Source organism: Equus quagga, chromosome 2 (assembly GCF_021613505.1).
Source record: "Equus quagga isolate Etosha38 chromosome 2, UCLA_HA_Equagga_1.0, whole genome shotgun sequence".
Classification (NCBI taxonomy): domain Eukaryota; kingdom Metazoa; phylum Chordata; class Mammalia; order Perissodactyla; family Equidae; genus Equus; species Equus quagga.
Genome location: NC_060268.1, coordinates 67,689,093 through 67,702,134, shown reverse-complemented (window position 1 = coordinate 67,702,134; position 13,042 = coordinate 67,689,093). Strand labels below are relative to the sequence as shown.

Below are 13,042 nucleotides of genomic sequence, written 5' to 3'. Positions count from 1 at the left end.
GAACTGGAGGCAGCTGGGCCCAGCTCAGCCTGGAACATCTGCCTGGCATGTGACTGAGGCCAGCTAGAAGGCCCTGCCACCACCAGGACACCCACCCCAACTGGTCCCCCAGTCCCCTGCTGAAAGGGTTTCTGGCTAGCCCAGACGGATCTTAAATTCTCCCAACACCCCAACCCACAGAGATAGAAAGAAACCGGGGGCGGGGGGGCGGGGGGGACTGTGACATCCTCACTCCCCAACCACACATACGCCTCTCCCAGCCTAGAGACCTCAGGATGACTGGAGTAGGCCTGACCCATCCCAAGACATCACATTCTGATTCTTCTCCTGGGTCCAAGCCCCCCTGAGAAAACTGTCAGACCAACTTCCTCACTCTGAGGATGGGAGGAGTGGGAGGAAGGAGTACAAGAGGGTAATACTATTCCCAGGGCAGGAAGCATGAACGGGGACGGTCCAGGCACTCTGGGTTAAGAAGAGCATTCCCATCACCTCTGTGCAGACTGGCCTCAGGAAGGAGACCTCCTCCTGTGGTCAGAGTGCCCTCTGTAGAAGGCCACCTGGAGGTCAAAGCTGAGAAGAAGTGAAGGGCAGGAAGGTCCCTGGGTGGGTTGGAAAATGAAGGATGGAGGGCAGGGAGGAGGGAGGGGAAAATTCCACAGAAAGTCCCAAATCTGACCTAATTTTGACCCAAGGCCAGAGGCCCATTCCAGAAGTTCCTCTGAGGACGCCCTGTACTGAACGGGGAGCCTTTGCTGCCCCTGACCCCATCTCACTGCCCACGAGCTCCCGGGGCCCCTGGCCTGGTCAGAGCCTCCCCTGATGCCTGGACCCCAGCAGCCTTCCCTCCTCCGAGTCCCTATTGCCCTGAAAGAGAACTGTGGCTTCACCAGTGCACTTCTGTCCTGTGTATGAACATGCTCCTGTTCATCCTGCCTGGGGCACCCCCAAGGGCATGGCTGAGGGTCCTCCTCCATTTCCCACTTGGAAGCCACTTGGAAGACTGCTTGGAAAGGACAGTTTCTGAGCCCCACCCCCTCCCCTGGACAGGGCTTTCCTGGGGGCAAGACAGGGACACACCTCTGTGGGGAGAGCAATCCCCTGTGGATTAGACTGTCCTGGGCACAGCTTCCTATCCCTTCCTCATGCGACTCTCAGGCCTAGATCACTAGATCACAGAGCAGCACAGCCAACCCCCTGGCAGGACTCCACCCATTAGAGAGATGAGGCTGTGAGGTCTGGGAAGGGTGTGCATCCAGCTAGGGCCCATGGCCACCTCTAGCTCCCCAGCTAGCACCTCCCATCAGCACAGCCCTCACCCCAACTTTTGAGGTTCTGGGGTAAATTCTAGGCCCACCATGACCTCAGAATCTGGGCCAATAACTCCCAGGGACAATTAGGGTTCTATTCTTCCCCCACCCCTCATCTCCTCCAGACCAAAAGAAAAAAAGTCATGCTTTTGTTATCTTAATTGTAAAAGATTTATCAAGAAAACAAGAAAGAAAGAAAAAAGATTCAAGCAGCAGTAGTGGGTGCAGCCATGACCTCCTGGGGGGGCCAGTGGTGGCACCTGTCAGTTCCCCCAACCCGCTGCTGGATCATGCCCTGGCAGGGGAGGAGGGAGTGGCCCCCTCAAAGATGTAAACACGGGTGGGTGAGAGACAGCACAACCCAACCAGGACCTGGCTGGCATCACAGTGCGGCTGGCTGTGGGCAGGTGGCCCAGGATCCCTGGGGCAGTGGGCGGGCCGGCCCTGTGTTTTTCCCCTGGGTTTCCCACTGTGCAAAAGGAAGGATGCTGGGGTTCACAGGGGCAGAGATCCTGGGAGCCTGAGGTCCAAGCCTGCTCAGAATGTGGGAAGTTATTGCTGGTGAACTCAAATATCTGGTAACTTTTTGGGGTCCCCTCCAGGAAGGTGCCACCAGGGTCCTGGGGTCCATAGCTTGTCTCAGCACCTTGAGCCCAGGGAAAAGATGCTGCATGGTGCCCTAACCAAGGGGCAATGGGACTCAACAGGTGGAGAGGAGTCAGGAGGGAGTTGGCCTGCAGCCTCTCCTGCATGGGGTGGAGGTGGGGCAGGGAGAGGGACATGGTAGCAAGGAAGATCCCTCCCCTCTGTCACACAGGCCAGAATCCCCACTGAGGGGGGCCAAACTTGCTTGGGAAAGGTAAGGGAGAGAAGAGGGGTATTTTCATGCCTCCACCTTTGCTACACTCTTCGTCTCTCTCAAATGTCCTCTCCTCTATTGTCCCCATTATTGTCTGGCAAGTCTTTGTCATTCTTCAAGACACTGCTCAAATGTCACCTAGTCCATGGAGTCTTCCCTGACTGGCAGAATGAGTGGTCCCTTCTGTGAGCTTCCAGGAACTCCTGGCTCTTTGATGTCTGACCTTCACCTTGACTGGGGACTCCCTGAGGGCAGGCGTGCTGCAGCTCTGGTGCTCGGCATCTGAGCTGGGGTCACAGCAGGCCCTGGTGTCTGCTGAATGAATGAGGGTGGGTGGCCAGGTGAGTGAGTGCTATAGGCTCTAGGGGAGGCTAAGACCCTGGCCTAGCCTCAAGTGACTGACCAGCAGCCCAGGCCTCAGCCTGGAGGGTTCCTGGCCCCATTCTCACCCCTGCTGTGCCCCCATCTCTAAGGGGTGGGGACTTCCCCAGGGGTACCCATGACTCCTCTAAAACCCACCTCCAACTCCCCTAGCCACTACTGGTACAGGAGGTCTGGAGAGCAAAGTGTACTGCAGCAACCAGGCCTGGGGTGGGGAGGGGCCAGGTACACGCAGTCAGAGGTTGTCATACATGCGCAGCGTCTTCTCCAGCTGCTGCGCTACCCGCTGGTAGAAAAGGATCTGCTGGCGCAGGTAGTTCTGCATCATGTGCTTGAAGTCGAGCTCGCGGCGCTGGTGGAAGTGGTTCATCTCGGCCTGCAGGGCAAAGCCCACCACGCGGCAGCGCCTGCGAATGCCATCTGCCTCGTCCTGAGCCATGCGGCCCTCGTCACTCATGCGTTGGCTCTCTTTCACCTTGGCGAAGGCACCTGGCACAGGTAGAGTGGAGGACAAGGGAGGTTAGGGCTCTAGTCTCCCCAATTTGCTCTCTAAACCCTCCACAAGCCCCCTCAAGGGCAGCCAACACCCTCATCAAGCTCAACTCAGACCTCGTTCCTGGACTCCAGACCCACAGTCCAGCCACCTATGGCACTGCCAGCAGCCCACACCCCACCAGTCACAGCCCTGCTAGCTGTATTTATTTCCAGGACCAGCCTGTCCCTACCCACCACAGGCCTCAGCATCTCTGATACTGGCTCCTAATTCAGCTGAGACATTACCTCCTCCAGGAACCCTCCCTGAGCCCCCACTGCATTAGGTGCCTCCCAATGCTCTGAGGTGCCTTGGACTTCCCTCTACCACAGCTCTTACCACCCTGTGGTTTCTCTGACTGCCTCCCTTGGGCCTTTGAGCTCAATGTCTCTAGCACCCAGAAGAAGGCCTGCCCACAGCAGACCCTGATACATCTCTGCTGAACTGATTCAAACTGTTCCCCAATGGACTGCTGCAACAGTCCCCCAAGGGTCTCCCACCTCAGTTCCAGCCCCTGAGAGGCTCTCCACAGCACCTGAAGAGCAGCAAAGCTGGGCACCCATGGCTCCAAGCCTTCCCTAGCTCCCTATTGCCTACAGATCAAGGTTTCCACCCATGTGCCTGACCCGTGAGGCCCTCTGGAAGTTGGCCCTGCACCCATTCCACACTGACCCCAGGCTCTTTCCTACCTTCATATCTCTGCCTGCTGGATCCCAATGCATAATTCAAGGCCCTGATCAGGTGCCACTTCTACACTAGAGACTCCCCCAGCACCCCCCGGCAGAATGCCTCTCCTATCTCTCCTCTCCTGAGCTCTCCCCAACCCCATCACACTGCTGATTCTAAAATAGCACCTCAAAGGCCACCTGGAGTTCTCCTTTGTATGTGTCTCCCCCACAGACAGGACCTGGCCCCTCCTCACTCCAGACTCCAGTGGACTAGAGGAGGCCATTGTAATAACCAGCTGACAGATGGGGGTGGGGGATGAACCTGGGCAGGGGACCCAATTTGGAAGAATCTGGATGAATCAACAAGCAGTTGGTGAGTGAATCTCAGTTCTGAATTAACAGGAACTTGACTAAGCCACACTGAAGGCAGTAGGGCTGCTGCTGGCAGGAGGCAGTTGGCCTGTGCCTGGCACTCGCTCCTCCCAGGGCTGTAGGAATCTACGGTACAGAGAAGAGTCAGGAGGTGGGAAGGGTTGGCATGAAGGACAACACACTCGAGCACTTCAAAGCATCTCCTGCACACGAACAGCACATTCATTATCCACGCTCCCACTTCTCCTTTAAGGAGGTCTCTGAGGGCCTTCGAGATGTATTCTTTTTACTCTCACTCAAGTTGTCTGGTGCATTTATTGAGCATTTACTATCTTCCAGGCCAAGGCTCTATATGCTGGAATAACTCTGGATGCCTTCAGAAGAGGCAGTATCCATATTAGCTGGCAGGTGTGTGGCTAACTGGCTAAAAGTGGCACTTCAGGCAGACCGACTCAAGTTTGGAGAATCTCTACGGCTGCTTACACACAGGACCCCAAAGAACTCTACAGTCCCCAGCTCCCAGCCTATTCAGTCCTTCCTCCACCTTCCCTGAATCACCTCTTACCTCCTGCTCCATTCTGATTGCCCAGGCCTGGGCAGCAGAAGACAGATCACCCCATGACCCAGGGTGAGGCCTGAATAAGAGCCTTCAGAGCTGGAGAGGCCCTACAGGCCAGCTGTCCAACCCCTATGCCACTTCCATCCCACTACTGTACAGGGGAAACTGAGGCCCCAAAGGAGAGAGACTTGTCTAGGGGTTCCCAGCTTCCTTCCTGCCCCATAAGTGGGGATGCCTGGTCCAGAGGTATCCCTCCACAGTTGGAGAGTAGACACCACTTCTACTGCAAGGAGCCCAGGCTGGGTCCTCCAAGCATTTGTGTGGGGCCCCCAAACAATGGACTCGGGTATCTGAGAAGGTTCCAAGGGGTACAAAGGACCATAAGAAGGAAGGTAGAAAACAGCAGGACAAAGAAACTGGAGTTAAGCTTCAGCAAAAGGAACCTACTAGAAGAGAATACACTGAAATAGCCTGGATCCCACCTGCCTGAAAAAGTCTGGGTGCAGTGGGGGTGGACCTGCATTCAAGAGGGCTTTTCTTGCCCATGGTCTTGGAGAAAGGAAAGGCCCCTTTTGTCGATGAGGAGATTGAGGCCCAAATAATAGGAAGGAATCTATTGCAACTGCTAGGTATCCAGAGACAGACAGGAAGTCAGGGATGGGGGGCAAAGGCCACAAGGGTCGGGGGGAGGCAGAGGCCCCACCCTGCTCTCTGTCACCTCTCGACCCTGTGACTCAGATTTGGGTCCAGGACCAGCTAACACTAACATGCCCCAGAGATCTGCTGGAAGTCAGGGCTCAGGGCTCAAGCCTGTCCAGCATCCCCCCAGTCTTCCTCTTAGGACTCAACCTGAGCACTGAGGACCCAGGGGAGCCTCCTGCCCTGACAATTGTCCTGTGGGCTGGAGCCCAGGAACGGAGAAAGGAGGGTTGAAGCCTCAGAGATCCAGGGTCCCAGGCATGTTCCCTAAGCTCCCACCTAATCCATCTTATCCCCATCTCTTGGAGGGCGTTACCACCACCCCAGGTTGGAGACAGGAGGTCTGAGTCCTAGTCCCAGCTGTGTCACCTCCAGCAAGCCACTGCTCTTGCCTGGGCTGCAGGTTTCCCCACTGTCAAATGGGACAGGTGGGACTAGATGTGATACTGCTCACATTGGTACAATGCTTCAGAGTTTTCACATCCGTAAAATGGGATAATAAGAGCACTCGCCTTAGAGTATAGTTGAGGTTTAAATGAACTAATATGTATAAAGTATTTAGGGCTGATAGAGAATAAGAGCTCAAGATACTACGTGCAACTGAGTGAAAATGCTTTTCTGTCACAGCAAAAACCAGCTGTGGGTGGCTTGTGGCAATAGGATTCTCTTTGTTTACGGAAGCTGGGAAGGGGAGATCAAGGAGGGGTTAGATGATGGCCCAGAATACAGAGGCTGGACCACTTGTCCCTCAGGTAAGAGCTTGGTCCTGCAAGAGCCACTTTGCCTTGGCCAACCTGTGAGTTCCACGGCCCTTCCGTGCACGCTCTGTGGTCCTGGGCCTGCCTCCAGCCCACCAGGGATGGCAGCTGAGTGAGTGCTAGAGGACCCAAGCCTCCCTCCCTCATCCTTCCCCTTCTGGCTCATCTACCCCAGGCACCCTTGGGGCACTCCTTTCCCCATCCGTCTGGCACAGTAGAAACAGCCTGGGCTGTGGGGTCAGACACATGTGGCTCCAGTTCCTGCTCTGCATGTCATCCCACCCACTGTGCCTCATCTGTAGAATGGAGGGGACCGTACTGACCTCCCTGGCTTATGATGAGCCTTAGGACACAGCCTTGCCCTGGCTGGCTCTCAGGTAGGGACCACAGGACCCAGCTTGCCCTAGACAGTCACTGTTTCCCCTGTTGTCCCAGGGTAACTGTCCTAGGGCTCCTTGTCACCTCCAAACTGCCCTAGCATGGACAGTTAATTATAGGGTTGCCTTCTCTTAGGAGACCCCTGGACTGAGCTCCAGGGACTGGGCCAGCAGGCAGATGGGTTGGTGGGCCTCATGTCAGCGCCAACTGGGCTCAAAGTCCCATTTTACTAACGTGGACACCGAGGGGAGAAAACTCTTTCAAGGTCACCTCAGAGGCAATGTTTGTCCAAATCCTCGTTTCCTGATCCCACCTAGGCCTTCCATCTCCTTCCATCTATGGCCTCTCCCACACACTGGCCATCCATTTAAATGCTGGGACAGGCTGGACAGAATCCAGGGACCCAGGACCCAACCTTCCTGCTCTTTCCTCTGAGAAAAGGATCCACTCACAGGGCCACCATGGGACCTTCCCCTTGCCCCATGCCCAGTTCTGCCAGCCAGATTCCAAGCCCCTCTCCCTAACTTGCCCAACCACAGGCTTGGAAGTGGCAATGCAGAGCCCAGAACAAGGAGTAAGCCTAGAAGGGCTTGGCCCATTGGAGAGGGGTCCTCCACGGGAGGAAAGGTGGGTTGGCCTCTGTCTGAGGTTGAATGTGTCACCCCAGAGGACTGTTGGCCCCTCACTCTTAGAAACACCTCCAGTGGAGACTCAGAAACGGCCTCTCTCAGCTCTGTCTCCCCACCCCAGGGTCAGAAAGGCCAGTCTGGCTTCACTCCCTCCTGCTTCAATGTGAGCCTGGGAGCCCTGGGCATGGCGCTGCCTTCTCGCCCCAGCTCTGCCCTGGGTGAGGGTCCCCAGGCACTGCACGGGGGCAGCTGTTTAATCCTCTGGCCCTGCTTCCCTCCTCCTGCTGCCCTCACAGCTGCCCCCACAGGAACACGCCATCAAAGGAGCTGGTCGAACCAGCTTTCCCAGGCCCTAGCGCTGGCAGCAGCGCACGTGGCTCTACTTCCGCACAAGGAGACACTTGCCCCAGTGGGCCGGAGCCAGCCCCGGGCCACCTCCCCTACCCTATCCCTGCCCCAGAGCTCAGTCAGCACTAAGGTATCACTCTATCCTCGAAAAGACCCTCCCCAGGAGTCCCTTCCCCCACCCTCTTGAAGGGCTAAGAGCTCATGGTTCCACCCTCCCTTTTTCCACCCCTGGCAAAGCCCCAGTGTATAGTTGTATATCCTAGCTGTAAGTCATTCTAGTTCTTCTATGTGGGACGCCGCCACAGAACGGCTTCATGAGCAGTGTGTAGGTCCATGCCAAGGATCTGAATTGGCGAACCCCAGGCTGCCAAAGCAGAATGTGTGAACTTAACCATTCGGTCACGGGGCCAGCCCCAACCCTCCCTTGTTTTATTGATCATAAAATTAAGGTCCAGAGAGGGAAAAGCACTTCCCAGAGACACACAGTAAATTAGGGGCAGAGCCAAGACTAGAACTCAGGCCTCTGGTCTCCTGAAGCTGAAAGAAGAGGCAAGAAGAAGGGGTATGTGGAGATGAGAAAAAAGGGCAGAGAAGAGAAGGAGGAAGAGAAAGTGAGGGGAGAAAGGAGGCTGGGAGCTGGAGAAGGTCTAGAAGTCAACCTCCTGCTAAAGGAGAGCAGGGCTGGTTTACTCCAGACTCTCCTGGGTACCGAGGTAAGGGGTGGGATTTGCTGTCCCCCAGACTCAGTCCAGAGGCCTGCCTCCAGGCCCCACCCAGAGGAAAACTCCCCACCAAGCCAGGCGTGACCTCAGGGCCTAGAGGCCAGGGAGCTAGCCCCACGCCCTGCAGACGTTCTTCCTGAGTTACCAAGCAGCCCCAGGGAGGACCACACCTCTCTCCTGACATCTGCCCTGCCTGTTGTCCCAGGACTGAGCCACCTGCCGGGTCAGCCCCTGACTCACTGCTGAGGCAAGACGACAAGTCAGGCTCGGGAAGGGGGAGTTGGATGGGTCATGTGGATAGTGCCCTGGACCCCTGGTTCCTCCCCCAGCCCAGCCCGGGTGCCCCTAGGTGACCCGGGATGAGTCACTTCCCTGGCAGTTCCTTGACAGCCCCACAGTAACAGACAGGGGTCCATCCTGTTCCTCTCCCATGGAGGGGGCCGTGAGAACTGAAAACATGGCTGGCCTTGGGAGGCAGCCAACAGGGATGTGTCCTTAGGGAGGTGCAGGAGGAACAGACATTCCCAGCTGGGCCATGGACTCCCTGTGCAACCACCCTTCTGTGAACACCAGCTTCTTCATCTGCAAAATGGGGACAGGGACCCTCCTGCACACAGATAGGGAGCTCACAGATAGGATATGCAGCGGTGAGACCAGGCTCCGAAGCTGCAAAGGCAGGGAGGGGAGCTTGTGAGGAGTGGGAAGACAGGCCACTCTCTGTGCTCTTTGTTATCTGGGTCTGTGGCCGTCTCCCTCATGAGCCTGTGGGCTCCTCAAGGGCAAGGCCTGGGCCCTGGTCATCTCCGTATTCCCAGACCCAATCTGATACCTTAAAGAGCTCAGTGCATGATGGGTAAATGAGTAAATGAGACAGAAACAGAGAACATTAACGAATGAATGAACAAACAGACAAGAAGGTAAACAGCAAGCTCCAAGAGGACAGGGACCAGACCCTCCACAATAATATCCCTGCACCTGCCACATAGGAGGTGCTCAACACACTTGTGGACTGAATGAATGAGACAGAGACAGAAAGACTAGATGAGCTGCTCTCTTCTGTCTAGGCCATCCTCATATCCCCAGTGCCCAGCAGAGTGCAGACTCAGTAAGGGTCTCCTGCCTGCACTGGGTCTTACCTTTCTGCAGGTGGATGATGTCAGGGAAGTTGGAGAGCAGGCCCTGGTAGAGAGACAGTGTGTCAAGCATCTGGAAGAGGTCGTTCTTGGGCTGCTCAGCGAACATCTCACCAACGGCTTCATAGGTACGGCCCGTGTGAGAAATGGCACTGTTGAGGGCTTCAGAGCTAAAGGGGGGGTCCATCTGGAAGGCATGACTGATGGCCTGGAAGGCACTGCCAAGCTTCTGGAATTCCTTGCGGAAGCCCCCCACATGCTTGCGCACCAGCTCCGATGCTACAGTGCTGAGTTGCAGGACGCTGTCATCCATCTTCTTGCTGAAGGCCTTGAAGGTGTCCACACGGTCCTCCACATCCTGCAGGTCCTGGTGCTCTGTGGGGATCTGGAAGGTGAGCAGGAAGCTGGCACCCACCATCTCATCCTTCTCTGCCCGGCGTTTTCCCATCTTCCACTGCTTGTCATCCAGGCAGCTGAGGAAATGCTGGAAGCCCTCATACTGGGACAGCACAGGGTGGCTGGTCATGTGGTCCATCCAGAGGATGAGCCGCCGCTTCCGCTTCTCAATGAAGTCCTCCTCGAAGCGGCCTGTGGCCTGTTTCTCTGGCAGGTGGGGCACTGAGATGACAGTGAACTTGTGCAGAAGGCGGTTGTAGAGCCAGTCAAAGTGTTTGTAGCGCCGGTAGACAGGTGAGCCAGCATGGGTGGGTGTGAGCTTATAGGAGATGTAGCTTTTGATGCCCTTGAATTTGGTCTGTTTGGTGGGGTCTTCCACTGAGCAGGCGAATGGGTGGGGGTTGGCCTTCCACTGGGGCCCACGAGGGCCCATTTCAATGGAGTATGTCTCGGCAATCTTGGCCATCATGGGCACATCACCCAGGATGAAGGCCTCCACTCCAGAGCGCACAAAGCATGAGAAACGGTTGAGATTGCGCCCCACCACACTGCCTCGCTTGGCAGACGCCAGGCTGTCCTGCCGCTCCAGGGGTGGCTTCGGCCGGAAGGCCATGTGCTGGCTGGGGTAGGCACCAGGGTAGGAGAGGTTGAGTGGAGGGTGCCCGTTGGTGCCCAGCCCACCAGCCCGTGGCTCCTCCACCACTGTGCATCCATCATCCCAGTCATCCCAGTCATCATCATCATCTTCCTCAAAGCTGCCCTGGTTTGAGAGGAAGCCACTGCCCCCACCACTCCTGGAAGTGTTGGCCACACTGGAGCTGTCATACAAGCTTGCCTGGGTGCCCAGAGAACCTGCAAGGCTGCTGGAGTAGTTGGCATGGTTGGAGCTGGTGCCAGAACGGATGATCTCCACATAAGACGCGGGGAAGAGCCCTGTTTCACCACGGCTGTTCTGGCCCTGCAGCCAGCCATCCAGCGAGGTCTCACTGAAGATGACCAGGTCCTCATCCTGCTGGATGCTGATTTCCTCCTTGTTCTCGCTGCGGAAGTCATAGAGAGCTCGGCCTTTCAGTGCCATGGCTGGGCCAGTGGTAGAGAAAGATGAGGAGAGGGTCCTGCCCAGAACTGGGGACACTCACTAGGGTGTCCAAGAATGCACTAACAACTCAAGGCCTGCTACAGCAACTCAGTCTCAGCCCCTAAGGCGGGGTCTCAGCACCCACTGATGCTGTCCAGCCTCCTCTTCAAAACAATGTCCATGGCCCAGAAACTGCCCTTTCTGGTCTCCTAGCACACACATGTGAGCAGGGAGGGCTCATGTCCATAGTCTTCCTCCCTTCCCTTGGCAGTTCCTCACGGGGGAGTCTCTCTCTCCCCCTACTCCCAGAAGAAAAGTCAAGTGACTCGGAGAAACCAGCTCTGAGAGGGCAAGAATTCGACACTTTCCACTGGAATAATGTTCTAAAATAGAAGAGAATCACTCGGAAGCCACCGTTCCAGAAACCCCAGCAGCTCTGGCTCCCAGCTCCTTCTGGCTCCTCAGGCCTTGGGAGGCTCTCACATTCCTCTGCAAATCTGCTCTTTCCTCCTTCCTCCTCCTCCTCCTGGGCCACTGGGTTTTCAAAAATCCAGAAAATCCAAGGGGGGCAAGGAGAAAAGCAGCAGCCTTCTGAATCCAGTCCAAGAGTGGATGTGTCCGGCTTCACAACAAGCCAGGCCAGGAAAACAAGGACTGAGGCTTACACAACGAGCAGCCAATTCTTCAACCCCAGCGGCCCAGGCCGGCCCTGGGCCGGTTCGGGCGCCCTCTCCCCGCCTCCCAAGTGGCCAACCCCCACCCTGGTGAAGGAGAGGGCGCGACGAGCCGCTCAGGCGACTTTTGGCTACTAGCTGAGTGGCCTCTTTTGTTTGTCTAATTCCTCAGCAGTTTCTAAGCCTGAAGCTGACCCTGATCTGAGTCCAAGGACCCCCGTTCCAAGGTAACCCCCGCGGTAACCAGTCTCGGTGCGCGGGACCCCACCCCTGGCGTGCACGCACACAGTCAACAGGAGTTTGGAGAGTGAGCTCCCGCCAGCAGATGGTGCGCCCGGCCGTCTGTCCGTCCGTCCTCCTCTCGGCCCCGCGGGGTCTGGCCGGTGGGCGGCAGGCTGCGCCCCCAGCCCGCCTCCTCCTCCAGCACTCGCAGCCCCTCTGCGCAGCCAGCGAGAAACCAGCTCCAAAACAAAAAAAGGCGATTCCGGGAGGTGGCGTCCCGAGGAAGGAGGGAATAGCCGAGGGGGGAGGTGAGGGGTGGGGAGAAGGAGGGAGGGAGGAGAATCAGGCTGGGGAATTGGGCAAACTCCACAGCACTTCCGTGTATCCCGGCTGGGCAGGGACGGCCGGCTCCGCCCTCCCGCCTATTCCTGGTTTCTTTCCTTCTGGCCGTCGCCGTCACTCGCTTGAGCTGAGACTGGAATGCATGAGGGAGGAGACGACCCTGGAACTAGGGGGCTGCGGGCCTCCAGGATCAGTTCCTAGGGCGGCCGCACCCCCGAATCCGTCTGTCCTCGCGGGGAGACACCTCTCGCCCGGAGGGGCCTGAGCGCCGCGCGGGGGAGCTCGCCAGCTGCCGCCGCCTCGCCTCCTGGACTCCGTCACCCTCCTGCCTTTTCCGTGACGCAAGTGGAGGAAAACTCCGAAAGTTTGCGAAGCGTGGGGCTACCAGGAGGGCTCCAGAGCCGGGACCCCGGAGAGGGGGTTGAGGAAGGGTGCGTGGAGAGCCGCAGACGTCCCCTTACCTCTCACCTGCTCCCCACCGCCGCCCCGGCGTGGTGCAGCCTGGGGATTGTTCTCTGGAGGGGGCCCCAGAGCCAGCTGCACCCTCACCGAAGAAGCCTGAGTGGCTTCTTCGCTGCAGGTCCTAATACCCTAGCCAGAGAGGGCCAGGAGCACCCCTGCCCTGGGCGACTTCCTAGAGGAGGAAGGACAAGACCCTACATCTGTAGCAGCAGGGAACAAGCTCTCAGGCACAATCCAGTTCCCTCTTGCTTTGTGCGGCGCGGGGACACTGGATGTTCTGTCTTTGCCAGCAGCAGCGGGAGAGGGGTGGTGGGGGTAGGCTTCTGGGAAGAGGCAAGGGGATTTGACCCTTGGTCAGCTCATTCAGAATACTGGGCACTAACTCAGGCACTATGCTGGGCACTGGGGCTTACAGCACAACAAGGCAGTCAGGGTTCCTGCCATGGAGGGTTTACAGTCCACCCTCGTGTCCTTGATTCATCCATTCTGTCTTTATTCAATCATGCATTCAAGGAAACATTAC

The 13,042-nt window shown here is 57.1% G+C and overlaps 1 protein-coding gene across 1 annotated transcript; it reads right to left on the bottom strand.

The window, feature by feature from the left end:
- Positions 1 to 211: 211 nt before the first annotated feature.
- On the bottom strand, positions 212 to 11,806 carry LOC124235722 (sorting nexin-33). The gene is made up of 2 exons (XM_046654094.1): positions 9,349 to 11,806; positions 212 to 3,036 (listed from the first exon to the last, which is right to left on the bottom strand). Exons 1-2 carry the CDS (start codon positions 10,817 to 10,819, stop codon positions 2,783 to 2,785), a joined length of 1,725 nt encoding a protein of 574 aa, XP_046510050.1. The 5' UTR covers positions 10,820 to 11,806; the 3' UTR covers positions 212 to 2,782.
- Between the last annotated feature and the right edge of the window lie 1,236 nt (positions 11,807 to 13,042).